This window comes from Lethenteron reissneri, chromosome 34 (genome assembly GCF_015708825.2).
Source record: "Lethenteron reissneri isolate LAM-NWPU_2019-01 chromosome 34, ASM1570882v1, whole genome shotgun sequence".
In the NCBI taxonomy this organism is placed as follows: domain Eukaryota; kingdom Metazoa; phylum Chordata; class Hyperoartia; order Petromyzontiformes; family Petromyzontidae; genus Lethenteron; species Lethenteron reissneri.
In genome coordinates, this window is record NC_083812.1 from 1,480,032 (window position 1) to 1,507,255 (window position 27,224).

At 52.8% G+C, this 27,224-nt stretch overlaps 2 protein-coding genes across 2 annotated transcripts; both read right to left on the bottom strand.

The window, feature by feature from the left end:
- Positions 1-430: 430 nt before the first annotated feature.
- On the bottom strand, positions 431-19,490 carry DAPP1 (dual adaptor of phosphotyrosine and 3-phosphoinositides 1). The gene is made up of 9 exons (XM_061564875.1): positions 19,200-19,490; positions 16,358-16,474; positions 15,706-15,842; positions 14,017-14,147; positions 9,175-9,222; positions 8,140-8,202; positions 6,235-6,320; positions 3,715-3,802; positions 431-1,544 (listed from the first exon to the last, which is right to left on the bottom strand). The coding sequence occupies exons 1-9, from the start codon at positions 19,235-19,237 to the stop codon at positions 1,497-1,499; spliced, it is 756 nt and encodes a 251-aa protein (XP_061420859.1). The 5' UTR covers positions 19,238-19,490; the 3' UTR covers positions 431-1,496.
- A 4,115-nt stretch (positions 19,491-23,605) lies between these two features.
- On the bottom strand, positions 23,606-27,224 carry ANAPC16 (anaphase promoting complex subunit 16). Its single transcript, XM_061564877.1, has 3 exons — positions 27,095-27,224; positions 25,173-25,247; positions 23,606-24,381 (listed from the first exon to the last, which is right to left on the bottom strand). The coding sequence occupies exons 1-3, from the start codon at positions 27,153-27,155 to the stop codon at positions 24,269-24,271; spliced, it is 249 nt and encodes an 82-aa protein (XP_061420861.1). The 5' UTR covers positions 27,156-27,224; the 3' UTR covers positions 23,606-24,268.

A 27,224-nucleotide genomic window follows, 5' to 3' on the forward strand; every position in this document is an offset into this window, starting at 1 on the left:
AGTGGTGTACAGAGTGAGTGGTGCACAGAGTGAGTGAGTGGTGTACAGAGTGAGTGGTGTACAGAGTGAGTGGTGCACAGAGTGAGTGAGTGGTGTACAGAGTGAGTGGTGTACAGAGTGAGTGGTGCACAGAGTGAGTGAGTGGTGTACAGAGTGAGTGGTGTACAGAGTGAGTGGTGCACAGAGTGAGTGAGTGGTGTACAGAGTGAGTGGTGTACAGAGTGAGTGGTGCACAGAGTGAGTGAGTGGTGTACAGAGTGAGTGGTGCACAGAGTGAGTGGTGTACAGAGTGAGTGGTGCACAGAGTGAGTGCGTGGTGTACAGAGTGAGTGAGTGGTGTACAGAGTGAGTGGTGTACAGAGTGAGTGAGTGGTGTACAGAGTGAGTGGTGTACAGAGTGAGTGGTGCACAGAGTGAGTGAGTGGCGTACAGAGTGGGTGGTGCACAGAGTGAGTGAGTGGTGTACAGAGTGAGTGGTGCACAGAGTGAGTGGTGTACAGAGTGAGTGAGTGGCGTACAGAGTGGGTGGTGCACAGAGTGAGTGAGTGGTGTACAGAGTGAGTGGTGCACAGAGTGAGTGGTGTACAGAGTGAGTGGTGCACAGAGTGAGTGGCACAGAGTGAGTGGTGTACAGAGTGAGTGAGTGGTGCACAGAGTGAGTGCGTGGTGTACAGAGTGAGTGCGTGGTGCTGCTCGCCAGCGGACCCAACCGCGAGTGGAAACACACAAACACACACACACAAACACACAAACACACACACACTAACACACACACACTAACGTACACACACTAACACACACAAACACACACACACTAACACACACTAACACACACGCAAACAAACACTAACACACACACAAACACACACATTAACACACGCAAACACACACACAAACACACACTTAACAGAAACAACAAAACTATCAACGCGAGAACAGGCTAGGCCCCGACAGGGAGTCCAACCCGTGGGGTCGAGGGTGCGTGGCCAGGTCCAGAGCAGTCGAGTCCGCGGGGTCGCGGCTCTCTTGGCTGACCGAGTCCCCCGAGGTCGGCGCCACTCCAAGTAGACCCCTCAGGGGGTTCCCCAATCCCCTTCGCCCCCTCCCCGTGGCGAATGGTCTCCCCGAAGGCGTGGCGGGGAAGTGTTCATCTGTCCAGGCGTTCATCTGCCCTGGTGTTCAACACCTCGGGTCTTCTGTCCAGGTGATCCCTTACCCGGGTGTTCACCTCCAAAGATGTTCACCAGCTCAGATGTTCACCTTCACAGATGTTCGCCTACAAGGATGCTCACCGGCTTAGATGTTCGCCTACAAAGATGTTCACCAGCTCAGATGTTCACCTACAAAGATGTTCACCTACAAAGATGTTCACCTTCACAGATGTTCGCCTACAAGGATGCTCACCGGCTTAGATGTTCACCTACAAAGATGATCAGCAGCTCAGATGTTCACCTTCCTAGATGTTCACCTACAAGGTGAATGTGTAGAATGTGCACCTACACGGTTTTGGTTTTCCGCAGCAACCTTTGTTTCTGTTCTTGATTCTGCCGAACAAACACACAACACGCGCACAAAGATAAAGATCCCCCATTTAGCCTGCATACACTGATTGGGGCAAGTGTCGTTAGCACCGATGAAGGCCGGCACGGCACACGAGGACGTGGTTTGGACAACACCACACCCGGCCGCCTTTGTCTCCCAATGAACTGATATTTACACACCGCATTAGGTAACTCGGATAATCGCTTGCCACTGATGTTGGCCGAAATTGAAGCCAGGTGGCCGGTTTAGTAGCGCAGTGCGCTAACCACTCTGCCCTCACTTCACTTTACACACGCACCATTTTACACACACCGACGCACACATGCACAACAACAACAACCGCCGCTTTCCACTAAGTGGCGGTGTCGTCATTACGGCGCTTGTGCCAGGCTAGGTACACCTTGAGGCCATGTGAAGTGAGGAAGGCTCGCTGGCAGGTCATGGGACAGACCCAGCAGGTGCCATGGGTTGACCGACTGAGATTACTGGCAGATACACCGACTGTGCTGCCCACTGTGCCAACTTGCCGCGTTTTAGCCACCCGGCGCTCCGCTCGTTGTTGTGAGCGTCGCTCCTCCGCCCTCCATTGATAATGGAGGGCGACTGCCTCCAACTGCCCATCAGCGTCCTTCATGAGCCTCCTCCTCCACAGAGGCCGATCTTGACACTGCTGGTACCAGTCTTTGGCAAGTCCACTCAGTTCCACATCCTCCTGTACCGCATTAGTCCATCTCTTTTCCAGCCCGTGTGGTGCCCGTCTACCTCCCTCTATCTGGCCAAACAGAAGCTGCGGTGGCCACAGGAGCTCACTGATGCATCAGCGCCACACAATCATCGATCATTAATTCCATCAAAACTAACTGGCAGCACCCCACCTATTGCCATCCTTAAGAGAAAGACCGGCGATCCGCTCTCCGACCCTCAGGAACAGGGTTTTGAGCATTCCGTGAGGTGAAGCCCCTTGGCTCAAATTCCATGGGGCAAGGCGGGGTGGACCCGTTTGGGGCTGCCGTGCCGCAAATACCGGAGGAAGTAGCCACTTCCTGGCTGGCTGATGTGCACGTCCATACATGCGCGCACAGGTGCATTTACACAAAGACACAGACGTCCCGCATAGCATTGACAGACTGTTCGGTCAAGTGAGAACATATGAAGGGCATGCACAGCACACGAGGGGATGGGTGGCGAGCACCACGCCTGGCCGCCTTTGTCTCACCAGTGCTGATGTTGTTGGTGCTGGTAGCGCATTCACACAAACGCACACACACACACATGTATTCACACGCACACACACACATGTATTCACACGCACCCACATGTATTCACACGCACACACACACATGCATTCACACACACATGCATTCACACACACACACACATGTATTCGCACGCAAGGGGAAGTGCGAGTCAGAGGAGCCTGGCTGCACATGGATGACCGCAGCAGTGCCAGGCTGCGTGTGGCGGCTCCCGTAGCAATGGCGATAAGTAAGATGCGGCTCATCTATCCAGTAGAGTCGCAGGACTCTTTTTCAAGAGGGTCTTGCTGCTGCTGCTCCTCCATTGGGTCTTTATAGAAAGATGTTTCCAGCCAATGAATGGTGAGTTCGTGTTGATTATACCATGTGGGAGGAAACCGGAGCACCCAGAAAAAAACCCCCACACAGAGCACGAGGGGGCAACGCTCTATCCCCGTACAGATGTAAACAGACGTCGATTAGTCGACTTCTTGTACTGCCTTCTCCTGGAAAAACAGGATATGGCACTCCCTCGACGCTCACGGGTTGGGAGATGCACATAGATCTGTGTGACCCACCAACCCTCCGTGCCTCCACAGTGCTGGGTGGACAGGTCACGTGCACAGCCACCACTACCTGGCGAGATGGGACTCGGGGGGGAGGGGGGTGTGCGTGTGGGAGCGGTGGTGCAGCATTTACCGCACTGCGCTACAGACCCTGATACCCGAGTTCGATTCACGTTCACGGCCACCATCAGTGACGATCTTCTGAACCGGTCCTGGGCCTCCCCTATGTCGACTCGGCCTCAAATTAGCGTGTAAACATCGCCACTCGGGATACAAAGGCGGCCTTCGTACGTGCTCGCTCGCAGCACTTTGCCCCAAACAGAGCGCTCGAGGGGCATCTTTGTCTTTGTGCCTCTGTGCGCGCCACTCACCATCTTCCAGCGCAGGAGCTTGATCCACTCGTCAGCCTCCAGCGCGTTCTTGGCGCACAGGAAGAACGTCCTCTCCGGGAACACGAGGCTGGGAGACAGCGGCACGAGCGTGGGGTGGAAGGTGACGGGGTGGAAGGTGACGGGGGTGGAAGGTGACGGGGGTGGAAGGTGACGGGGTGTGGGGGGGGTCACGTTGACACTCGTCAGTAACGCTGCTGTGGCCTTAGAAGGGGACATATATCAGAGGCGACGCTTCGGGGGGCAATCTGATTTCGTTCACATGCAGGCGGCAGGAGCAGCTGAGCTGCGTGCCGCTGCGATGTCTGCGTCGTGTTTGCGGTGAGTCCATTGGCGTCGTTCTTGTACGGCCTGTGCAACGTGAGCAGAGTCACACACGACCGCAGAGGCAATGGACCTTCCTCGTAGCACGAACCACGGCGACGTGGTGTTTGCTTCCTGTGCTCGTGCACCACTGCCAACGCAGCAGTAGCACCACCAAATGCTTTGATGCAAGTGGTGGTGATGGTGTACCTGGTACAACTGATGATGATGATGGTGGTGATAATGCTGATGATGATAGTAGTGGTGTTGATGGTGGTGATAGTGAGTAGTGATGAGGATTGTAGGTGATAATGACGGTGATCCTCATGGAATCGATTACAATGACGACGACGACGATGTTGTAGCAAGGGCCTCTTCGAGTCCAGCGTCTCGTTATTATTGAGTGTGTGTTGGTGAGTGTTGGTGAGTGAGTGTGTGTTGGTGAATGTGTTTGGTGAGTGTGTGTTGGTGAGTGTGTGTTGGTGGGTGTGTGTTGGTGAGTGAGTGTGTGTTGGTGAGTGTGTGTGTATTGGTGAGTGTGTGTTGGTGAGTGTGTGTTGGTGAGTGAGTGTGTGTGTGTTGGTGAGTGTGTATTGGTGAGTGTGTGTGTTGGTGAGTGAGTGTGTGTTGGTGAGTGTTGGTCAGTGAGTGTGTGTGTGTTGATGAGTGTGTGTTGGTGAGTGTGTGTTGGTGAGTGTGTGAGTGAGTGTGTGTTGGTGAGTGTGTGTTGGTGAGTGTGTGTGTGTTGGTGAGTGTGTGTTGGTGAGTGTGAGTGAGTGTGTGTTGGTGAGTGTGTTGGTGAGTGTGTGTTGGTGATGTGTGAGTGAGTGTGTGTTGATGAGTGTGTGTTGGTGAGTGTGTGAGTGTGTGTGTTGGTGAGTGTGTGTTGGTGAGTGTGTGTGTTGGTGAGTGAGTGTGTGTTGGTGAGTGTTGGTCAGTGAGTGTGTGTGTGTTGATGAGTGTGTGTTGGTGAGTGTGTGTTGGTGATGAGTGTGTGTGTGGTGAGTGTGTATTGGTGAGTGTGTGTGTTGGTGAGTGAGTGTGTGTTGGTGAGTGTTGGTCAGTGAGTGTGTGTGTGTTGATGAGTGTGTGTTGGTGAGTGTGTGTTGGTGAGTGTGTGAGTGAGTGTGTGTTGGTGAGTGTGTGTTGGTGAGTGTGTGTGTGTTGGTGAGTGTGTGTTGGTGAGTGTGTGAGTGAGTGTGTGTTGGTGAGTGTGTGTTGGTGAGTGTGTGTTGGTGAGTGTGTGAGTGAGTGTGTGTTGGTGAGTGTGTGTTGGTGAGTGTGTGAGTGAGTGTGTGTTGGTGAGTGTGTGTTGGTGAGTGTGTGAGTGAGTGTGTGTTGGTGAGTGTGTGTTGGTGAGTGTGTGTTGGTGAGTGTGTGAGTGAGTGTGTGTTGGTGAGTGTGTGTTGGTGAGTGTGTGAGTGAGTGTGTGTTGGTGAGTGTGTGTTGGTGAGTGTGTGAGTGAGTGTGTGTTGGTGAGTGTGTGTTGGTGAGTGTGTGTTGGTGAGTGTGTGTTGGTGAGTGTGTGTTGGTGAGTGTGTGAGTGAGTGTGTGTTGGTGAGTGTGTGTTGGTGAGTGAGTGTGTGTTGGTGAGTGTGTGTTGGTGAGTGCGTATTGGTGAGTGTGTGTTGGTGAGTGTGTGTTGGTGAGTGTGTGAGTGAGTGTGTGTTGGTGAGTGTGTGTTGGTGAGTGTGTGTTGGTGAGTGTGTGTTGGTGAGTGAGTGTGTGTTGGTGAGTGTGTGTTGGTGAGTGTGTGTTGGTGAGTGTGTGTTGGTGAGTGTGTGTTGGTGAGTGTGTGAGTGAGTGTGTGTTGGTGAGTGAGTGTGTGTTGGTGAGTGTGTGTTGGTGAGTGTGTGTTGGTGAGTGTGTGTTGGTGAGTGTGTGAGTGAGTGTGTGTTGGTGAGTGAGTGTGTGTTGGTGAGTGTGTGTTGGTGAGTGTGTGTTGGTGAGTGTGTGTTGGTGAGTGTGTGAGTGAGTGTGTGTTGGTGAGTGTGTGTTGGTGAGTGCGTATTGGTGAGTGTGTGTTGGTGAGTGTGTGTTGGTGAGTGTGTGAGTGAGTGTGTGTTGGTGAGTGTGTGTTGGTGAGTGTGTGTTGGTGAGTGTGTGTTGGTGAGTGTGTGAGTGAGTGTGTGTTGGTGAGTGTGTGTTGGTGAGTGTGTGTTGGTGAGTGAGAGGGCGAGGGGCACGTTGGATCCTCACCAGAAGCAGTTCACCTTCTCGCGGCTGTAGTCGAACTGCACCGCCGTGCACCGGCTCAGGTCCAGGGCTTTGATTGGCTCCTTGTCCTGGTCGCGGGTGCCACCACAAAAAAACCAGACCACGTGGTGGTGGTGTTGGTGTTGTTGGTGTTTCGGAAAATAACAACAACAACCAACAGCAACAGCCTCAACCAGCACCAGCTGAGTCAGCCGAAAAATGTCACTCATCGCAGCCCCACTGTAAACGTGGCCCCTGCCGTCGCTACCGAGATAGTAACTTTGTTGTTAATTCCCCTGACACCGTGCGCTGATGCAAACGACTTCCTGGTGCCATAGTCCAATGTTTAAAAGTAGAACGAGAGGCGCACTCATGCCGTGGTTTAATGTGAACCTGCCCATGGCACCGTGGTTTAATGTGAATCTACCCATGGCACCGTGGTTTAATGTTAACCTACCCATGGTATCGTGGTTTAATGTGAATCTACCCATGGCACCGTGGTTTAATGTGAACCTACCCATGGTACCGTGGTTTAATGTGAACCTACCCATGGCACCGTGGTTTAATGTGAACCTACCCATGGCACCGTGGTTTAATGTGAACTACCCATGGTATCGTGGTTTAATGTGAACGAAGTCTTAAATGTCATGGAGCCCGATGCCATCACTGGCCTCGTGGTACCGGCAAGTATGTGGTTAGAACTTCACTTGGGTCCTCGGTGTGGTAAGAGAGTAGGGGGCTGAGGGGAACAATAGTGGGGGGGGGGGGGGTTGGTCGGGCAAGGAGAATGATTCCCGCACACCTCCTCATCCCAGAGTCTGTGTTTATACTGGAGGAGGACTCCGACGAGCTACGAGGCTTTTACACAGATGTCCACTCGGTTCACAGGCGTCCAAGTCAAATGTGACTCCCCCCTCCAACCCATCTCGCACCCCCCCCCCCCCCCCAGAGCCGCGACACGCGTCTCTTCACGCGCGCCAATCTAATGCCCCCCGCCCCCCATCAAGCCCCCCCCCCCCCAGCCCTTCAACCTTGAACGTCTTCAACCCCCACCCGACTTCCCCATCCCCTTTCAACCTTGAACCCGCAACCACCCTCATCCATAAACCATCACCACCCCCTCTCCTCTCTTAGCCCCTACCCAGGTGTGGGAGACACGCGCGCGCGTGTCGTAAGGTTCGGCGAATACGGTGACTCATGTGTGTGTCTGTGTGTGTCTGTGTGTGCGTGTGTGCCTATGTGTGTGTGTCTGTGTTTGTGTGTCTGTGTCTGTGTGTGTGTGTGTCTGTGTGTGTGTTTATGTGTGTGTGTGTGTCTATGTGTCTGCGTGTGTGTGTCTGTGTGTGTCTATGTGTGTGTGTGTCTGTGTGTGTGTCTGTGTGTGTGTCTGTGTGTGTCTATGTGTCTGCGTGTGTGTGTGTCTGTGTGTGTGTCTATGTGTGTGTGTGTCTGTGTGTGTGCGTGCGTGTGTGCCTGTGTGCGCGTGTGGGGAGTTGTAATGTAGCGGTTAGCGCGCTGCGCTATGAACCCGGCGACACGGGTTCGATTCCCGCTCGCTGCCAACACCAGTGACGATTATCTGAACCGGTCCTGGACCTCCCCTAGGTCCACTCAACCTTAAATGAGTACCTGGTGCGGTGTGTAAACATCGCCACCGGGGAGACAAAAGTGGCCCGGACGTGGTGCTGGCCACCCACCCCCTCGTGTACAGTACCGGCCTTCATATGTTGCTTGCTAACAGCACTTGCCCCAACAGTCTGTTAAAGCTATACGGGAGATCTTTGTGTGTTTGTATACACGTGTGTAACATGTGTACACACGTGTACACAGCAGCATCTACCCCGCCAGTCTGCATCTCGGCGTATGGAGGGGGTTCTGCTGGAGTCTGGCCTCAGGCTCGCGAGTTACCTTCCTGTCCTTGAAGTACTTGAGCTCGTTCCTCTGCAGCGTGAACCAGCGGCGCTTCCATGTCTGTGACACAAACCACGGGGAGAGCAAAGGCAAAGGTCCCCCGTGTAGCCTCCAACAGACCCTTGGGACGTGTTCCCTTATGAAGGGAGGCACGGCGCACCAAGTGGTAGGTGACCGCAGCGCTGATGTTGACACAACGCACCAAGTTCACATGATGTCGCGGGTCATTGGTCGTGGGCGAGAATGGAACTCGGGTCGTGCAAAGCAGAGCACCCATCACCTTCACCTGCCCCCCTCCTTCCACTACCCCCCTCCCCCCACTACCCCCCCCCCCCCCACCATTCCCTCTCTCCCTGCCCCCCTCCAGCCCTGATCCACTCCCTCCAGGCCCTCGGCACTACTCAGAGCCGTGCCACATGGGACAGTGCGTAGGGAAAACAAATGCAACCGAAGATTGACAAAGGATTGACTATGGGATTGACAATGGGATTGACAATGGGATTGACAATGGTCTGTTAGGCAATCGTGAATATCGCAGGAGCAGAGAATCTCGGCTGTCAGTGCCAACCGATAACATCGTGTTGCTGTGTGTATTGTAAAAAGGCCCATTGCCCGAAACGTCACCGATTGTATTGTTTTTGTTATGTAAGGCCATAGTGTTATTGACTAACGTGTTGAGTTTTCTTTTGTGCAATATAACCTTCATAATAACAATGTAGATGTATTAATATTGTACTAATTATTAAAAGTATAAATCCCGCTGGCAATCTACTGCTGGATGAAGGAACCTCAAAGCAAAAAGAGCGGAGTTATTTTTCAGAGGACAATTAACATAAAACAACTAAATACATTCGTTGATAATACCGCTTGTGTGTGGCCTTACAGTGATTTTTTTTTATATAAAAAGCGACCCTTCTGCATATCACGTGAATGAAACTATACAGAGCGGCGATGTCCGTCAGCAAAGGGCCTCCGCTGGCGGGCGGACCTGGGTGCGGGGTTGAACCCATCGGGTGGATGGTGATCGCTCACCTTGACGCGGTTGCCCTGTTTGGTGAGGAATCCCTCCTTCGTCCCCACCTGGGTTGAGGGTCGAGGCAGGGATGGACATAAACAAAGGAGTCATTCTTCTCTGCTACCCCCCCCCCGCCCCCAAGTCTCCCCCCACACCCCCATCCCCTTTCCCCACCCACAGTGAGGCGGCCCAGAGCCTGCCACTCGTTGCAGAGGGTCACAGTTCGAGCCCAGTGGCCGCCCTGATTAACATTGCAGGGTGTCATAGTGCAGGGGGTGCGATAGCCGTAACTCCACGACGCGCCGTCCACTCACAGTGGGATTTAAAGATCCCTCCCCTCCCCTGGCGTGAGGATTCCACATTCATCACCACCCCCCCTCCCCCCTCCCCCCTTTACTGGCAGACGACTCTGACTCCAGGTCATTCTTGCAAATGAGACTCATCGTGTTCTCTTTGAGGAGATGTTAACTCCCTCGCCTGGTATACAGAAGGTCGTAGGTTCCATCGTGACTCTGATGCCTGCTGCTGCATTTTCTCCCCGGGGTCGCATGGATCTTCCTCCGAGTTGTCCGCTTTCTCCCTCGACATTTAGAATCATGCGTCTGGAGTATTTGGCTGCTTTACGTTTCCACGCGAAAAGCCACTTCGTTGAACTATCATTTGTGGCCAGGTGGCTTCTGAAAAAGACCCACATAGCTCAGTGGGCCTTCCGTGTTCAAACAAAATATAGTTTAGTTCATTTGTTGCATTGACCATTCATTATTATTGTGTATTGTATTATAAACAATTGCGTACATGTGCGAATATCGTGCTTCAGTGTAGGCACGTGCATATATATGAATGAGGCTCTCTCACGTGACTGGCTTGGCAGCTTTGTTTCCCATTAAACGGGGGCTGAGACTCGCAGAAGGCGAACGGGAGAGAGACCCCGTCTCACGTCACGTCCACAAGAGTTAAAGACACAGATCCCCCGTGTAGCCTGTAGCAGACTGTCGGGGCAAGTGCTGATAGTGAGCACCTATAAAGGTCAGCACAGCACACGAGGGGGTGGGTGGCCAGAACCAGACCCGGCCTCCTTTGCTCCCCGAGTGGCGATGTTTACACACCTCGCCAGATACAGTATTGATTTGAGGCCGAGTCTACCAAGTGGAGGCACAGGGCCGGTTCAAATATTTGGGGGATCGTAGTGGAGCGCGTGAACCGCTACTCGGCTGCTCGCAACTCCTCACCCGGTCACTCCTTCACCCTCACCTCCATCATCATCACCCTCACCTCCATCACCAACACCCTCACCTCCCTCACCATCACCTCCCTCACCCTCACCTCCATCACCAACACCTCCCTCCCCTCCCTCACCCTCACCTCCCTCACCTCCATCACCAACACCCTCACCTCCCTCACCATCACCTCCCCTCACCTCAATCACCCTCACCTCCCTCACCCTCAACTCCCTCACCCTCACCTCCCTCGCCCTCACCTCCAACACCCTCACCTCCCTCGCCCTCACCTCCCTCACCCTCACCTCCCTCACCCTCACCTCCATCACCAACACGTCCCTTACCTTCACCTCCCTCACCCTCACCTCCCTCACCCGGTCACTCCCTCACCCTGACCCCCCTCACCCTCACCTCCCTCACCTCCCTCACCCTCACCTCCCTCGCCCACACTCCAACACTCGCCAAGCCCTCACCCCCCCCCCCCCCCCCCCCGCTGAGGGCTGTGGGTTTACGGCGTTTGCGGGAAGTGGAGCAGAAAACGAATTGGCGTCAGTGAGTGAGTGAGAGTTAGCGTGCCCCGTTCCGGCCTTCACAGGTGCTCGCTAGCAGCACTTGCTCCCAAAGTATGTTAAGGCTATACGGGGGGTATTTGTTTTTATTCGTGAGTGTGTGAGTTAGCGAGCGAGTGTGCGCGTGATTTAGTGAGTCCGTGAGAATGTGAGTGATTGTGAGTGAGTGAATGGTTTCGTGAGCGGTAAAAATGTTGAGTGGAGAGTGATGTGTTAATGAGTCATTGAGTGTGTGAGTGAGTGTGTGAGTGAGTGTGTTCGTAAGTTAGCTTGTGAGTGAGTGTGTGGGTGTGTTAGGGAGTGTGTGTGAGTGAGTGTGTGAGTGAGTGTGTTCGTAAGTTAGCTTGTGAGTGAGTGTGTGGGTGTGTTAGGGAGTGTGTGTGAGTGAGTGTGTGAGTGAGTGTGTTCGTAAGTTAGCTTGTGAGTGAGTGTGTGGGTGTGTTAGGGAGTGTGTGTGAGTGAGTGTGTGAGTGAGTGTGTTCGTAAGTTAGCTTGTGAGTGAGTGTGTGGGTGTGTTAGGGAGTGTGTGTGAGTGAGTGTGTGAGTGAGTGTGTTCGTAAGTTAGCTTGTGAGTGAGTGTGTGGGTGTGTTAGGGAGTGTGTGTGAGTGAGTGTGTGAGTGAGTGTGTGAGTAAGTTAGCTTGTGAGTGAGTGTGTGGGTGTGTTAGGGAGTGTGTGTGAGTGAGTGTGTGAGTGAGTGTGTTCGTAAGTTAGCTTGTGAGTGAGTGTGTGGGTGTGTTAGGGAGTGTGTGTGAGTGAGTGTGTGAGTGAGTGTGTTCGTAAGTTAGCTTGTGAGTGAGTGTGTGGGTGTGTTAGGGAGTGTGTGTGAGTGAGTGTGTGAGTGAGTGTGTGAGTAAGTTAGCTTGTGAGTGAGTGTGTGGGTGTGTTAGGGAGTGTGTGTGAGTGAGTGTGTGAGTGAGTGTGTTCGTAAGTTAGCTTGTGAGTGAGTGTGTGGGTGTGTTAGGGAGTGTGTGTGAGTGAGTGTGTGAGTGAGTGTGTGAGTAAGTTAGCTTGTGAGTGAGTGTGTGGGTATGTTAGGGAGTGTGTGTGAGTGAGTGTGTGAGTGAGTGTGTTCGTAAGTTAGCTTGTGAGTGAGTGTGTGGGTGTGTTAGGGAGTGTGTGTGAGTGAGTGTGTGAGTGAGTGTGTGAGTAAGTTAGCTTGTGAGTGAGTGTGTGGGTATGTTAGGGAGTGTGAGTGAGTGAGTGTGTGAGTGAGTGTGTTCGTAAGTTAGCTTGTGAGTGAGTGTGTGGGTGTGTTAGGGAGTGTGTGTGAGTGAGTGTGTGAGTGAGTGTGTGAGTAAGTTAGCTTGTGAGTGAGTGTGTGGGTGTGTTAGGGAGTGTGTGTGAGTAAGAATCGATCCTCACAACAACGACCGGAGCGCCGGGTGGTTAAAGCACATCAAGTTGGCACAGTAGGGGGCACAGGTGATGCATCGGCCACTCATCTCAGTCAACACTTCACGTGGCCTCAACGTGCACTTAGCCTGGCACAAGCGCCGCGGTGACGTCACCGCCACTTAGTGGCGAATTGTTGTTGAGTGAGTGAGCGTGCGGGCGCGTGTGTGATTTCATTCGTGCGTATGCATGTAAGTTCATTAGTGAGTGTGTGAGTGTGTGAGTGAGTGTGTGGGTGAGTGTGTGGGTGAGTGTGTGAGTGAATGTGTGGGTGGGTGAGTGTGTGGGTGAGTGTGTGGGTGAGTGTGTGAGTGAGTGTGTGGGCGAGTGTGTGAGTGAGCTAGTGAGTGGATGCATGAGTTAGTGTGAGAGTGAGCTCTTAAGTGCGTCGGTTAATGAGTGCGCAGGTGAGGCAGTGGGTGGGTGGGAGAGTGCGCGCGAGTTTAGTGAGTGCACGAGTGATTGCGTGATTGCGTGCATGAGTGAGTTAATGAGTGAGTGCGTGCGTGAGTTAATGAGTGAGTGAGAGCGCGCGCGCACGCGCGCGCGCGGAGAGCCTTAATTAATCCTGCCCCGGCAGACGGGTGCTCCGTGAACGTGCATCGATCGAGAGCAGAGTGTGTGTGTGGGGGATGACAGGTTTCTCACAGGGGGAGGGGGAAGCCCCCACCACGCCCCCCGCCCCACCCCCCACCCCCTCCAGGCCCCTTACCCCTCCCTGCGCTCGACCCTGAAGCTCCACGGCCACGCATGATGAGATTCTGTACGGCATCGCTTTTTTGCGTTGGACGGGTGTGCTCTAATTACATGGCCGCGCCCTCGCCAATAACGGCTGGCAATCCAGCAGAGTTTGTTTAGCACAATCATAAACCCAGCAGACGAATCAGAGGATGTCGACCCAGGGCCAGAGTTTTGCATGTCTTGAAACATCGCTGCTGCAATGATGGGTGATGCAAGTGTGTAATATAAATATATTTTAGATTTAGTATAATGCGACGATTTGTGTGCTTAATAATGTTGTTACCTATCGCTTAGTTTACACAGACTGTCGGGGAATTAATAAGATATTCGTTGTTGTTAGCGAGATGAGTGCTTGCTATTCTCTCCTTGTGCACGATGGCAGTCGCCATGCGGCTCAGGAGCTCCACGATTCCACGTCGGGGGCTGCTGCTGCTGCTGGCCACGGCGAGAGAGGGCTTCAGCAGAGAGAGAGAGACAGAGTTCGTGTCGCTGTCCGTCCCCCCCCCCCCCCCCCCCCGTTGAAGGAGCGCAGATCACGGCGGGTTCACTCTGCGGTCCGTAGCTCGGCTGACATGGCCACAGCCCCAGGGTTGTGGATTGCTTTTAATATATCTCTATGGGTTGCTATGGGTCTCTATGTGTCTCTATGGGTTGCTATGGGTCTCTATGTGTCTCTATGGGTTGCTATGGGTCTCTATGTGTCTCTATGGGTTACTATGGGTATCTATGTATCTCTCTGTGTATCTGTGTGTCTCTATGAGTCTATATGTATCTCTATGGGTATATGTGTGTCTCTATGAGTCTCTGTATCTCTACGAGTCTCTATGTATCTCTATGGGTATATGTGTGTCTCTATGGGTATCTGTGTATCTCTATGTATCTCTATGTATCTCTATGAGTCTCTATGAGTCTCGATGTGTATCTGTGGCGTTACGCACGGAGGAGGCGTACGTGGGGACGTCATCGATGGTGCGCCCCGAGCGCATCGCCGTGTGCACGATGATGGGGTCGTAGAAGGAGGGCTCCGCCACCTCCCGCGGGAACGGGAACCGGAGGCTGATCAGGCCTCCTGCACCACGAGGGGGGAGGGAGGGGGGGAGAGGGGCACGTGGGCTGGGCGCCGTCGAGAGCACGCGGACCCGGAGAGAGTTGCCGTCGCCCGGTGCGGCGCGAACGAACGCGTGCCGCGCACTTGCGCCGGTCTCAAGCGGATCGGCTGGTTTGTGTCAGCCAGCCAATCGCGCCACCGCACTGCGGGTCGGAGACTGACACACCCACGCACGCACTCACTCACTCACACATTCACCCACGCACGCACTCACACATTCACACACCCACGCACGCACTCACACATTCACTCACCCACGCACTCACACACTCACACATTCACCCACGCACTCACACATTCACACATTCACCCACGCACACACTCACTCACACATTCGCCCACGCACGCACGCACTCACACATTCACCCACACGCGCACTCACACAGTCACCCACCCATGCACGCACGAACCCGCCCACTCACCACACTGCAGGTCACAACAACCGACTCACCCACTCACTCGCACACACTCACCCATTCGCTCACTTACCACACTGCAGGTCACAACAACCGACTCACCCACTCACTCGTGCACACTCACCCATTCGCTCACTTACCACACTGCAGGTCACAACAACAGACTCACCCACTCACTCGCGCACACTCACCCATTCAGCCTCACACGCACTCACCCACTCTCCACACCTCAACGATCTGGCCCACCCCACAGTGTGAATGGGTACGGCACAGGGAGTGGATCGGCAGGTCGCGTGGGGTAAAGTGTGGGTACGTCCACCTCTTCCAACACGTCCGGTCAGTGTGGAAGAGTAGACCAAATTCCGCTCTTATAGTTGTCTCTAGTGAAGGCCTTTCCACCAGCAGTGGCGTGAGCAGGCAATTGCAGCGCCGCACCTTTATCCTTGCAGTGAGAGAACACTAAAAGATTTATCTATTTATTTATTTATTACGGACTTTACTTCTCTATCCGGGAGAGAGCCACGCTGAGTCAAAAGACTCTTTTTCGGGACGGTGCTGGCGCTACATTCTTTTCAAATTTATTTAAAGATGTTTTCAGAGAATTTACGATGAGTTGTGTTGTTTGTTATTCGCGTGGGAGTGAACCGGAGCACCCGGAGAAAAGCATGCACGAGAGGGGGCAACCCTCTATCCCCGTACGGATGGAAACAGATGGCGATTAGCCCGCGTGCTGTACCGCCTTCTCCTGGCGAGCCAGGAGATTGGCACCTCCTCGAGACCCACGGGAAAAGGAGTTTCACGACATTTTGTGCGTTGATCAGTGCTGGGTTAGATAGCCACGAGCTGCGACATTGATGCTCATCAGCGCTGTCTTGTTCCTGTTGTTGACGCGTTACAAATGCATTTAGCGGCGAGCAGTAGGGCGCTGCTTAGCGCTACAAAGCCAGAAATGACCCGAGTTCGATTCCCACTCACGACTAATTATAATACTGATATTCATATGGGGGCCGGGGGGCATTACACCGCCCCCCCGCCCCCCGGCTGGCTACTGAAGAACGCAGGCACCGTGGGGGGCGGGGTTGGTGGGGTGGTGGTGCGCTGACCAGTCTCGCTCCCCAGGATGGGCTCGTTGGCGAGGTGATCGGCGAACTCCTTGACCGTGGGGAAGATGGTGAAGCCGAAGGAGAAGCCCCGAGTCTCGCTCCAGCTCACCTGGAAATTCCTCACCGAGTCCTTGGACCTGGCGAGCGGGGGGCGGGGAGCCGTGGCTGCGGTGATGGTGGCGGTGGGGCATGGAATAGGGGATAATTGTGGTGGTGGTGGATGGATTAATGATTACGACTGAAATGGTGAACGCATAATGATGTTTATTGTCGGTGATGATGGTCGTCATGGATGGATTGATGGATGATTATTTATTGAAGATGATGATAAGGGATGGGTGGCTTGGTGATGATTGATGATGGGGTTACTACGTTGGTGTGCTATACATGTTGGGTTGCTGTGGGTGTACGATGCAGCGTGTGCTATGCGGCAGTGCTATGCGGCAGTGCTACACAGACGTGCTGTTTGGGGTGTGCTGCGCTGAATGTTACGTCGGGTGTTGTGTGCAATGGGTGTGGTGCAGTCGCTGCTATGCAGAGTGAAGTTTACAGAGAGGCGAGGCGACAGTGTTCTATGGGGGGCACCACACAGGGTGTCGGGTACAGGGAATGATGCCCCGTGGGGGGTGCTGTGGGTGGGCTCTGCGCTCACCTGGCCCCCAACACGAACTGCCCGTCCAGCCCCCGCCTGAACAGGTAGCTCCCGTCCTGCCCGTTCTGCATCAGCATCGCCTCGGCCACGTGGCGGGACATGGTGCCGTGGTACCACCTGCGGCATACGGGCACAGCGGGAAGGGGGGTGAGGGGTGGGGTGACGGGGGAAGGGGCGGTGGGGGGGGGGGCACGAGTCTGTGGGGCAGTAGTGCCCCCCAGGTCGGTCGCTGGGGAAGAGGCCTCTGGGAGTCGAGAGACACGTGACGTGCAGGCCGAGTTGAAGTTGGTGGAGAGGGATACTGGGGAGGGCGACTTCCTGTGGGCCCCCTTGGCTACTCCACACGGGGCCATCGGCTACCCCACAAGCTGCTCTCATTAATCCCATACACGTGACTTAAAGATCCCCCAAATAGCCTTCAACAGACTGTAGGGCAAGTGCTGTGAGCGAGGAGCACCTGTGAAGGCCGGGACGGCACACAGCGGGGTGGGTGGCCAATACCACGCCCGGCCGCCTTTGTATCTCATTTAAGGCTGAGTCGACCTAGGAGAGGCCCAGGGGCCGGCTCAGACAAGCGTCACTGGTGTTGGCCGTGAGCGGGAATCGAACCAGGGTCGCTGGGTTCGTGGCGCAGCGTAGCGCTAACCCCTGCACCACCGCTCCCCACTGCACGTGACAAGCACTCACACACACAACACACCTGGCACACACACACACCACCTGGCACACACACACACCACCTGGCACACACACACGAGGCCAACCCAACACTCATTCATTCGCAGGATCCTCCTGAAAACAAATGGAGAGGCTCAAGACTTGTTGTTGTTGATATGATTATTAAAACGCTCTAAACTACAATGACTTGTACCGCGCGTCCTTTCAATTGCCTGTAAACGCATACTTTAAATCCGCGTACATCACCTGCTCGGCTTGACATGAGGGTTTGAAACATTGACATTTACCCACGCAAACAGCATGAAAACAAACGCAAGCGCACCAACAATGACGGAGAGCTGCATTCTTAGCATTGCGCGAATTAAACAGGACGAGCGAGATTACGTTGGACGACGCAAGTGCATAACTCTGCAAAACGTGAGATGGTGTGGGCACGCAAGACACGCGGGTCGCTGGAAGGAACGGACTAACTGACTGACTAACTGACTAACTGACTAACTGACTAACTAACTGACTAACTGACTAACTAACTGACTAACTGACTAACTAACTGACTAACTGACTAACTGACTGACTAACTGATTAACTGACTGACTAACAGACTAACTGACTGACTAATTGATTGACTAACTGACTAACGGACTAACTAACCGACTAACTGATTACTGACTGACTAACTGACTGACTAACTAACTGACTTACTAACTGACTAACTGACTGACTAACTGTCTGACTGACTGTCTGACTGACTAACTACCTGAATAACTGACAAACTGACTGACTAACTGACTGACTAACTAACTAACTGACTGACTGACTAACTGACTAACTGACTGACTAACTGACTGACTAACTGACTGACTGACTAACTGACTGACTGACTGACTGACTAACTAACTGACTAACTAACTGACTAACTGACTAACTAACTAACTGACTAACTGACTGACTAACTGACTGACTAACTAACTGACTGACTGACTAACTGACTGACTAACTGACTGACTAATTGATTGACTAACTGACTAACGGACTAACTAACCGACTAACTGATTACTGACTGACTAACTGACTGACTAACTAACTGACTTACTAACTGACTAACTGACTGACTAACTGTCTGACTGACTGTCTGACTGACTAACTACCTGAATAACTGACAAACTGACTGACTAACTGACTGACTAACTAACTAACTGACTGACTGACTAACTGACTAACTGACTGACTAACTGACTGACTAACTGACTGACTGACTAACTGACTGACTGACTGACTGACTAACTAACTGACTAACTAACTGACTAACTGACTAACTAACTAACTGACTAACTGACAGACTAACTGACTGAATAACTAACTGACTGACTGACTAACTGACTGACTAACTGATTGACTAGCTGACTAACTGACTGGCTGACTGACTAACTAACTGACTAACTAACTAACTGACTGACTAACTGACTGCCTAACTGACTGAATGACTGACTGACTGAATAACTAACTAACTGACTGACTAACTGACAGACTAACTGACAGACTAACTGACTAACTGACTATCTGACTAACTGACTAACTAACTGACTGACTAACTAACTAACTGACTGACTGACTAACTAACTAACTAACTGACAAACTAACTGACTAACTGACTGCCTAACTCATTGACTGACTGACTAACTGACTAACTGACGTATGAGACAACGTCCCGACGCCCGCCTGCCCATCGCCCGAGACGGGAGGCGTGAACGCGGCCCGTGTGGAGAGGCCGAGTGGCTCGTGACATCGCGAGGCCGCGCGACGTGGCCAGGCGACGTCTTAGGGGGTGTCCCCTTCGTCCGCCAGTGGGCAGATCGGGGCCGGCGATAAATGATGGATTAAGTATGTTGAACTTCTATCGCACCGTACGTAGCCAACCGTGCTAGTGATGGGTGATGATGATGATGGCGGTTTTCGACCGCGCGTTGTGTTTCATGCGCGCCCAGCGACCAAAGGTCGCCCGCGAGCTCCGATCCGCGAAGGAGTCAGAGGCCAGATCCGGACAGCGCATGGCGCGCAGGGCAAACACGAGATCGCAGACACAGGAGGAGGGGGGGGGGCGAGACGGGAGGGTGGGGTGGAGGGAATCCACGTGTGGAGGCAGGGAGAGATGTCCAGGACTCACTGCAAGGTGGACAGCTCCTTCTCCACACTGGTCCCCATCGTCCCCTCCTACTCCTCCTCCTCCTACTCGCCTCGGCGTTACACCGCGCGTCTCCTCCCCATGGCGCCGGGGCGCGTGACGAGTGGCGGCTCGCTCGGGGTCGCGTCCAGACGGACACGGCGCGACTCACGACTGCACCACAGCTCCAGAAGCAGCAGCAGCAGCAGCAGCGGCGGGCAGTGCTGGAGGTGGCTGTGGTTAAGGTCTCTCTCGCTCGCTCGCTCGCTCTGCGGGTCCACGCGGACTTCAGACTGGGCGTGTGCACGGCCGAGGCGATTGGTCCCCGGTGGATGCCCCCCCACCCCCCACTCAACCCCTCCCCTCTGCAACTTGTGCGGTCAGCTGATTGTGGTGACGGTGATCATGGTCATGGTGATGGTTACGAGGATTTTAAAGAATCCATCTCATTCTGCTGATGCGGCTGAGATTCAGCCAATAGTGGTTATCATAGTGGTGATGGTGGTGGTGGTGATGGTGGTGGTAGCGATGGTGGTCGTGGTATGATAGTGATGATAACTGTGGTGGTGGTGATGATAATGATAAGGATAATAATGATGATGCTCGCCGTGGTGATGATGATGGCAATGATGATGGTGGCGGTGGTGGAGGAGGCAATGTTGGTGGTGGTTGTGGCGGTAACGATGGTGGTGGTTGGTGGTGGTGATGATGATGATGATGGTTGTGACATCATAACTCCACCTGTAAAACATCTATTTACCGCAGCTGCTGCTGAAACCTTCCTCCACACTTGCATCACATCCAGAATCGACTACAGCGACTCTCCTCTCTGGCCAATCCACTCGAGGATCCAACGTCACCGTCAGACTTCTCACCCACACCCCGAATCCTCCCAATCCATCCACCGGCTTGAACATTCAATTCTGGGTTAACTTCAAGATCGCATTCAGCAACTTCAACATCCTCCATGTACTCAACCCCTTCCTCTAGCTCCCCTCTCATCTCACTCTACTCCCCTCCACGCACTCTCCTGCCTCTCCCCTCTCATCTCACTCTACTCCCCTCCACGCACTCTCCTACCTCTCCCCTCTCATCTCACTCCACTCCCCTCCACGCACTCTCCTATCTTTCCCCTCTCATCTCACTCTACTCCCCTCCACGCACTCTCCCACCTCTCCCCTCTCGTCTCACTCCACTCCCCTCCACGCCGCTCTCCGTTCTATCAACGGTGGCTTTCTGTGGAATCTCCCAGGTCAACCTGCTCAGCAATCAGGCCCAATGTGTTTTTCATTCTCTTGTTAATGTGCCCGTGACCATTTCTCCGAATACCCTTCGCTCACTTGCACAGGAAACCCACGTCCCGATGTTTCCGCGCCACGTCCGAGATATTGCCCTGCAGTCCAAACGTTAGATCTTCCTCTTTCACACGCCTGGTGGCTCACACACAATGCACACAATAGTTGATGCCGTCTTAAGATGCAGTCGGATTCCGACATGATGTAAGCCTTTCTATCGAAATTATATTGTACATAACTCAAAATAATCACAAGCGTTTTCGTGGAGAATAGAAATAACCTATGAGCAGATGTCTGCTTCTCACGTGCGCCTGTTCCGCATGAACAGACAAATAACTCGTTAATGTTGTTACTTGTATTCTCCACAACGACACCAACGATGAGTATGTTGAGTTGAGTTGTTACTTTATACATTGAGTCGAACTCGGAACGCCGTAGCGTACAGCAAGCGAGGGCCCTTTCCTCCTGTAAGGCGGAGGGCAACAGGCCTCGCTCTACTGATGAGACTCTGCGTGTCGATACCGCTCCACAGACTTGCTTGGCTTGAAGCAATTCTGCTGATATTTTGTGCATTCCCAGAATGCCGCGCGGCTGACGGGATGAGTAAGAAACAGTTGTGCCGCTTTGTGTACGTGGAGATACGCATATGGAGTTGTATTTGTTTCGTCTGGAAGTGACTTTCCTACCCCAGCTCCCTGCCCACGTGCATGTGCAGGTTTCAATACCCTCTGTTAATTCTGCCGATGACGGCCACTTGTTCAGCCTACACAGGATGTCCACGTTCCACTTCACCCAGCAATCCAGTGGACCAAATCGCATCGTGCAGACCGTGCCGGTCGGTGGCAGGGTGACACGAGTGTTCACACTCACAGCAATAAGGGCCTCGGTTAGATTCTCGACTGGGGTGGCTTTCAGCAGGGAGTTTGTACGTTCTCACCTTGTTCTGCATGCGGTTTCATCCCCCGTATATAAAAAAAATGACGATGTAACAGGTATTTGCCAAAACATCTCAATGCTGAAAACACGTTTTACATTGCAAACGACTCAATTGGGACCTCACACCCCCACAGCCGCAACATCGCCCCCCGCTGCGAAAATTTGACTCGGCGGGGTTTTCCAGGCTAAACCAGCGTACAGTACTGTAACCAACACAATCATAACACAACTTATGGCGCCACGGTGGCGAGATGTTAACCACCTCGCCAGGTATGCAGGAGGTCGTGGGTTCGGCCCGGACCGTCACGCCTGCTGTGTATTTGTCCGGTTTTTCCCTCCACATTTAGTATCAACATCACGCGTTTAGAGTATTTGACTGATATAAATGTCCACACGTTGATAAGCCACTTCGTTGAGCTATAATTTGTGGTGAGGTCGCTTCTAAAAAAAAATACCTATATAGCTCAGTGGGCCTTACCTGGTTAAAATAAAGTTAAAGTTTTATTTCAATAGCCCAACCCCAACTCGATTTCCACCCGGCGCCGTGTAACGCCACGTGCAGCCGGGCTGCGTCGCTGCTGAGCCCATCTCTTGTGATTCCCCCACCCTTCTACCCGCCACTACCCCCCACCACTACCCCCCACCACTACCCCCCACCACTACCCCCCACCATGATCCCCCCCCGCCCACCACAACCCCGGCTTCCCACCATCTCCGAACTTCGGATGCAAAGAGAGTGGCGCCGTTGAGCAGAAGCTCACTGACAACGCAATGGGTTAGCCCCGCAATATTGACAGGAACTGATCCGTCATTGTACACTGACAGCTGTCCATGAGCTCTTCGGATGGTACTTCTTTTATGTACTGCGAGGTCAAGGCTCTGTCCATGGAGGGCTGCTCGGGTTTTTTGCCGGTGCAGCAAACTGCCCTTTGTCCCCCGCGAGTTGTGGCTGTTTACCCAGCAGCTTGTTCATTTCCTGCTTTCAATGCACGGGGCGCATTTGGATTTACGTATGAAATTCGTGACTTTACAAATGTTAATTGTTATTATTAGTGCTCCAAGTGGCTCAGAGGACTCCCGATCCATGGAAACAATCGCAGATGCTTCAAATATCCGCTTAGAAATCCAACCCGAATACACCGGATAATTGTCATAAGCCAACGATTCTCCCACCTCTAGGCTGCGTCTCTCATCTATATTTGTTGTGGACACTTCGCTCATTTCACTACATCCCTTGTCTGCATCTCTTCTGCTATCACACCAATAGGTGTGTAACAGTTGAAAGGGTGGCCCCACAAATAGCCAATTCCACCGAGGTGTCCCCAATGGGCGAACAACGCGACTGCCCACGGATCTCATTCCCAGGGAAAACTGCCCCATCACTTATCCCCTCCTCCCTCGTCACCTGCCGTGCCAAGTCCCTGAAGGTTCAGCTCTGCACTCCCTCCACCACCGCCACCCATACATTGTTTGTGGTCAAAATGTTGGTAGGATGTTTATACTTTATTTACCCTGTATAGCCTCACAAAGTCTCAACTCTTTTTCAAGAGGGTCCTGCCCCACCCCTGCTGGACATCAACGATAAAGAACTTTACAGCTCATTTAATTCCTCCAGGACAATTTGCAGTAGAGCACGATGTTGCCATGTGTAATCCCAATTGTGTAATCTGATTATTTTTTACACTTGGATATATTTGGCCAACACCAGTTACATTGTTAACACCAGTGGGTGGGTTTCCATTAGCTTATCCTCCCATACATCACCAAGCACTCCAATCAGCACGACTCACAACCCTATCCAACACCAAGGGACTGGAGACCCTCACTGCCAGGCATCGTTTTTCTCCGTGGCCAACCTCCGCCGTCTAGAACACTCCCATCATCGTCATCATCCCGCTGTTACTGCACATTCACAGAAGCAGCGTTCAGTTTCTACAGACTACAAAACACATTTTAAAAGCTCACTGGGTTCTTAAAGACCCCATCTCTTTCTTAAAGGCTCCACCTTTCGCTTGGCTTTTCAGCGACCAAGAGCCTGGCTTCTCGCTATGAATCACGGGGTCATTTAAGTCTCGTGTAATATGGCGTGCGCGTTACAAATTGCCTCGTTACTCCATCCATATATCCTTCCTGACCATGTCCACAAAAAAAGAACGCAATGGCTTTCCCTTACAGAAATGCAATTGTATGCAATTTTATTAAAATATACACAACGTATATACATGGTGTACGAGTGGACGTTAAGGTTTGAGTGCGCGCGTTTAACACCGAGGCCATCTCGAGTAGCGACGACCAAGCGCGGGTTAAAATAAACCGCTACCCACCACAGGAGAGGTGGCAGCGACTGAGGGGAGACCTTCATCCAGCAGTGGATTGACCATGGCTGATGGTGTTCGTGACCTCAATTCTCACTCCGTCATTAGTGCGGTGGCAGGAACCAGAACTAATCAGCACCACCAACTACTAAACGGCTGTTTCTAAAAATGAGTATTCTTGGCAGAGTAGTGATTCATGCACTGCACTATGAACCCTGTGACCCCTGCCCCCCACTGCTCAGAACCCCAGTGGAACCCCTGAACCAGGTCACGTGGCAATGGCCACTCACATTCCCTTGTGCCGTGCCGGCCCTCATTGGTGCTCGTGAACAACGCTTGCCCCAAAAGCCTGTTAAGGCTTTAAGGGGTGTATCTGATTGTTTTTGTCTGTGTGCAATGTTAGATGTGGATGGCTCTGTGTGTGTGTGTTCACAAGTACACAGCAGTGTTTTGTGCACAATTGCGTGTAAGTGTGCACGCACACACAGGGGGGGCACAAGTGTTCAGCAAGTGTTCACATGCACAGTCAGGATTGGTTGGAAAATCCCAGCAGCTTCTCCACTGGCCGGAAGCGCCACTCATCTGCCTCCAGCTCTTCCGCTAGGCGCGCCAGCTTCAGCAGCCGTGCGCAGTGTTGCTCTACAGACGTGGCACATGGCATGGGGTCAACAGAGCACAGGGGAAAGGGGTCGCCAGAGAATGGGAGGAATCACAATATAAAATGTGACGATTCACTATCGCAGAGATTGAACGTAAACCTTATGCTCACGACACATGCGTAAGAAGAATGATACATATTGAGATTAATTTACTAATCGTTATGGAATCAAAGCATTACGAGTTCAAGTCCCGTTGTGGAGAAAACGCTCAAACGATCATCCACGTGGAGTCAATGCAATAAGCATCAACACATTCGAGGTGCTCAGGTGGCTCCAGGTCGGAGTGCCGAGTCGGCACTGGGTACTGAATCCCACAGACTGATTGAACGAGCTTGTCGAGTGGAGGGAAGTTGATGGGCCTCAGCCTGGTCACCAAAGTACTGCACACAAAACAACCCACCACTCATAATTTGGTTCTGTATTGAATTTCAGTAATATTACAGTCAGCCTTAAATGGATTATTCATGTCGTGGTATGACACCAGTGGTACATTTGGTACCAAATTTGGAAGATACATTTAAATAAAGGTGATATTTTACAGATTTGTTAATCGCAGTTGTCCTTTGGAGAAATTGGCCTTAGAGGAATATTGAATTTCCAGCATTGGCTCAGCGTCCATTTGAGCATTGTCAGAGTTATGTACCAGGGTTATGGTTAGAGTCAGGCTTAGATGAGAATGAAGATGGTTTAGGGTCAGTATTCGGATTGGAGTTCGGGTCTGGGGTATTGTCAGCTTTGGGTGAGGGTTGAAGGCAGGGTAATAGCACGTACCTCGGTTCATCTCGCGCTGCGTGTGTGCAATCTGGTAGTTGAAGATCATGTCACAAAGAACCTTGTCCGACACATCTGAAGGGGAGCGGGATGAAGGCCGTCAGTTGCACCAACACACAAACACCCGTGCATGTCCACGCTAAGAGGCAACATTACAAGCAAACCATAACCCACAAACAATACACGTGCAAAAAAAACACGCAACCTTGGTCTCATCTCAAGAGTTGATGTCGATATCACGTGTAGTACCAGGTCCGCCATTTTAAACTGAGTTCACCATCAACTAAATTTCACCAGGTAGGAACCCAATACGATTGTTGCATTTAGGCAGCGCCTAAGTGCGCTGGCATCGCAAGACGCTCTACAATGAAAAACAATCTTTTTAAACTCTTAGGTTTTTTTCGGTAAAGTCACAAAAAAAACCTAAGAGTATGAATCCTTGCAGTCACGAAAGCTTCAAATCTAGAATCTTTTTAAACTAAGTTGGAGTAGAGGGGCGAAGGGGGTGGAGACATGGGGGTGGCGATCGGGCCAGGCAGGTCAGCACCAATGAGTCTCTTAGGGGTCATCCACCAAACGAGTCCACGGTTTAAACTGGACGGTCGGTGGTGGTGATGGGATTCACGACCAGGATTCGAACCCAGGTTGTGGAGATCATAGCACAGTGTTATAAACTATCTGTAATGTCGCGAACCGGTTCCTGATGACAGTAGTACTTTACACACACACACACCTGCCGCGCTAGGATGCGGACATCGTGTCACACTATGCACCCACACACACACAACACCATCCACGCAGTCATAACCAACCCACACCATACACAGCCTCATCACTCAAGCACACAACACACCAAACATTTTAACACGTAGGATTTGTATACAGTTCGCATATCACGCAACGCACGGAACACATTACACACTCCCCACACACCCTCTCAACACCCTGGTTACGCCTGATCCCATCAGCACTCAGAAGCTAAGCGGGTTGGAGCCTGGACTGTGTTTTCTTGGTATGGGTGACAAGCACTCGCACACAAAACACGTGGGGTGGGCAAGCAGAGAATACTGTACAGGACTATACCCATCCATTGTTGTTCCATTACGTAATCCACATTCACTAATCCGCACTGACCCAGAGTGGTAAAGTATGGTTAGAGACGCCAGGCGTGGGGATAGTGGTGGTGCCACCGCCTAATGATGGGGGTGGTGGTTGTGGGGGTGGTGGTTCTGGTTGTGGGGGTGGTGGTTGTGGTGGTGGTGGTTGTGGGGGTGGTGGTTGTGGTTGTGGGGGGTGGTGGTTGTGGTGGTTGTGGGGGTGGTGGTTGTGGTGGTGGTTGTGGGGGTGGTGGTTGTGGTTGTGGGGGTGGTGGTTGTGGTGGTTGTGGGGGTGGTGGTTGTGGTGGTTGTGGGGGTTGTGGTTGTGGGGGTGGTGGTTGTGGTTGTGGGGGTGGTGGTTGTGGCGGTGGTGGTGGTTGTGGTTGTGGGGGTGGTGGTTGTGGTGGTGGTTGTGGTTGTGGGGTGGTGGTTGTGGGGGTGGTGGTTGGTGGTGGTTGTGGGGGTGGTGGTTGTGGTGGTGGTGGTTGTGGGGTGGTGGTTGTGGGGGTGGTGGTTGTGGGGGTGGTGGTTGTGGGGGTGGTGGTTGTGGGGGTGGTGGTTGTGGGGGTTGGTGCCACCCCTGATGATGGTGGTGGTTGTGGTGATGGTGGTGGTTGTGGTGCCACCCCTGATGATGATGGTGGTGGTGGTTGTGGTGGTGGTGGTTGTGGTGGTGGTGGTTGTGGTGGTGGTGTGGTGATGGTGGTGGTTGTGGTGGTGGTGGTTGTGGTGGTGGTCGCCACCCCTGATTGATGATGGTGGTGGTTGTGGTGGTGGTGGTTATGGTGGTGGTGGTTGTGGTGGTGGTGCCACCCCTGGCGCTACCCTTCGGTGCCGGGTAGGACGTCGTCGTCTTCCCCCGCGTCGCAGCCTCCAGATCGGCCATGGTCACCGCGCCGGAAGTGACGCTACGTCACGTCCTGTGGAGGGGGGAGGGGCCTTTACAGGGGGAGGG

Coding starts and splice junctions, on each gene's coding strand:
- DAPP1 (XM_061564875.1), bottom strand. CDS start 19,237: ATGGGGACCAGTGTGGAGAAGGAGCTGTCCACCTTGCA. Junction 8,203..9,174: donor AACAGGGCAACCGCGTCAAG/GTGAGCGATCAC, acceptor TTTGTGTCACAG/ACATGGAAGCGCCGCTGGTT. Junction 3,803..6,234: donor GAGAAGGTGAACTGCTTCTG/GTGAGGATCCAA, acceptor GCTGTCTCCCAG/CCTCGTGTTCCCGGAGAGGA.
- ANAPC16 (XM_061564877.1), bottom strand. CDS start 27,155: ATGGCCGATCTGGAGGCTGCGACGCGGGGGAAGACGACGACGTCCTAC. Junction 25,248..27,094: donor GTCCTACCCGGCACCGAAGG/GTAGCGCCAGGG, acceptor GCTCCCCTTCAG/ATGTGTCGGACAAGGTTCTT. Junction 24,382..25,172: donor GCAGCGCGAGATGAACCGAG/GTACGTGCTATT, acceptor CCACGTCTGTAG/AGCAACACTGCGCACGGCTG.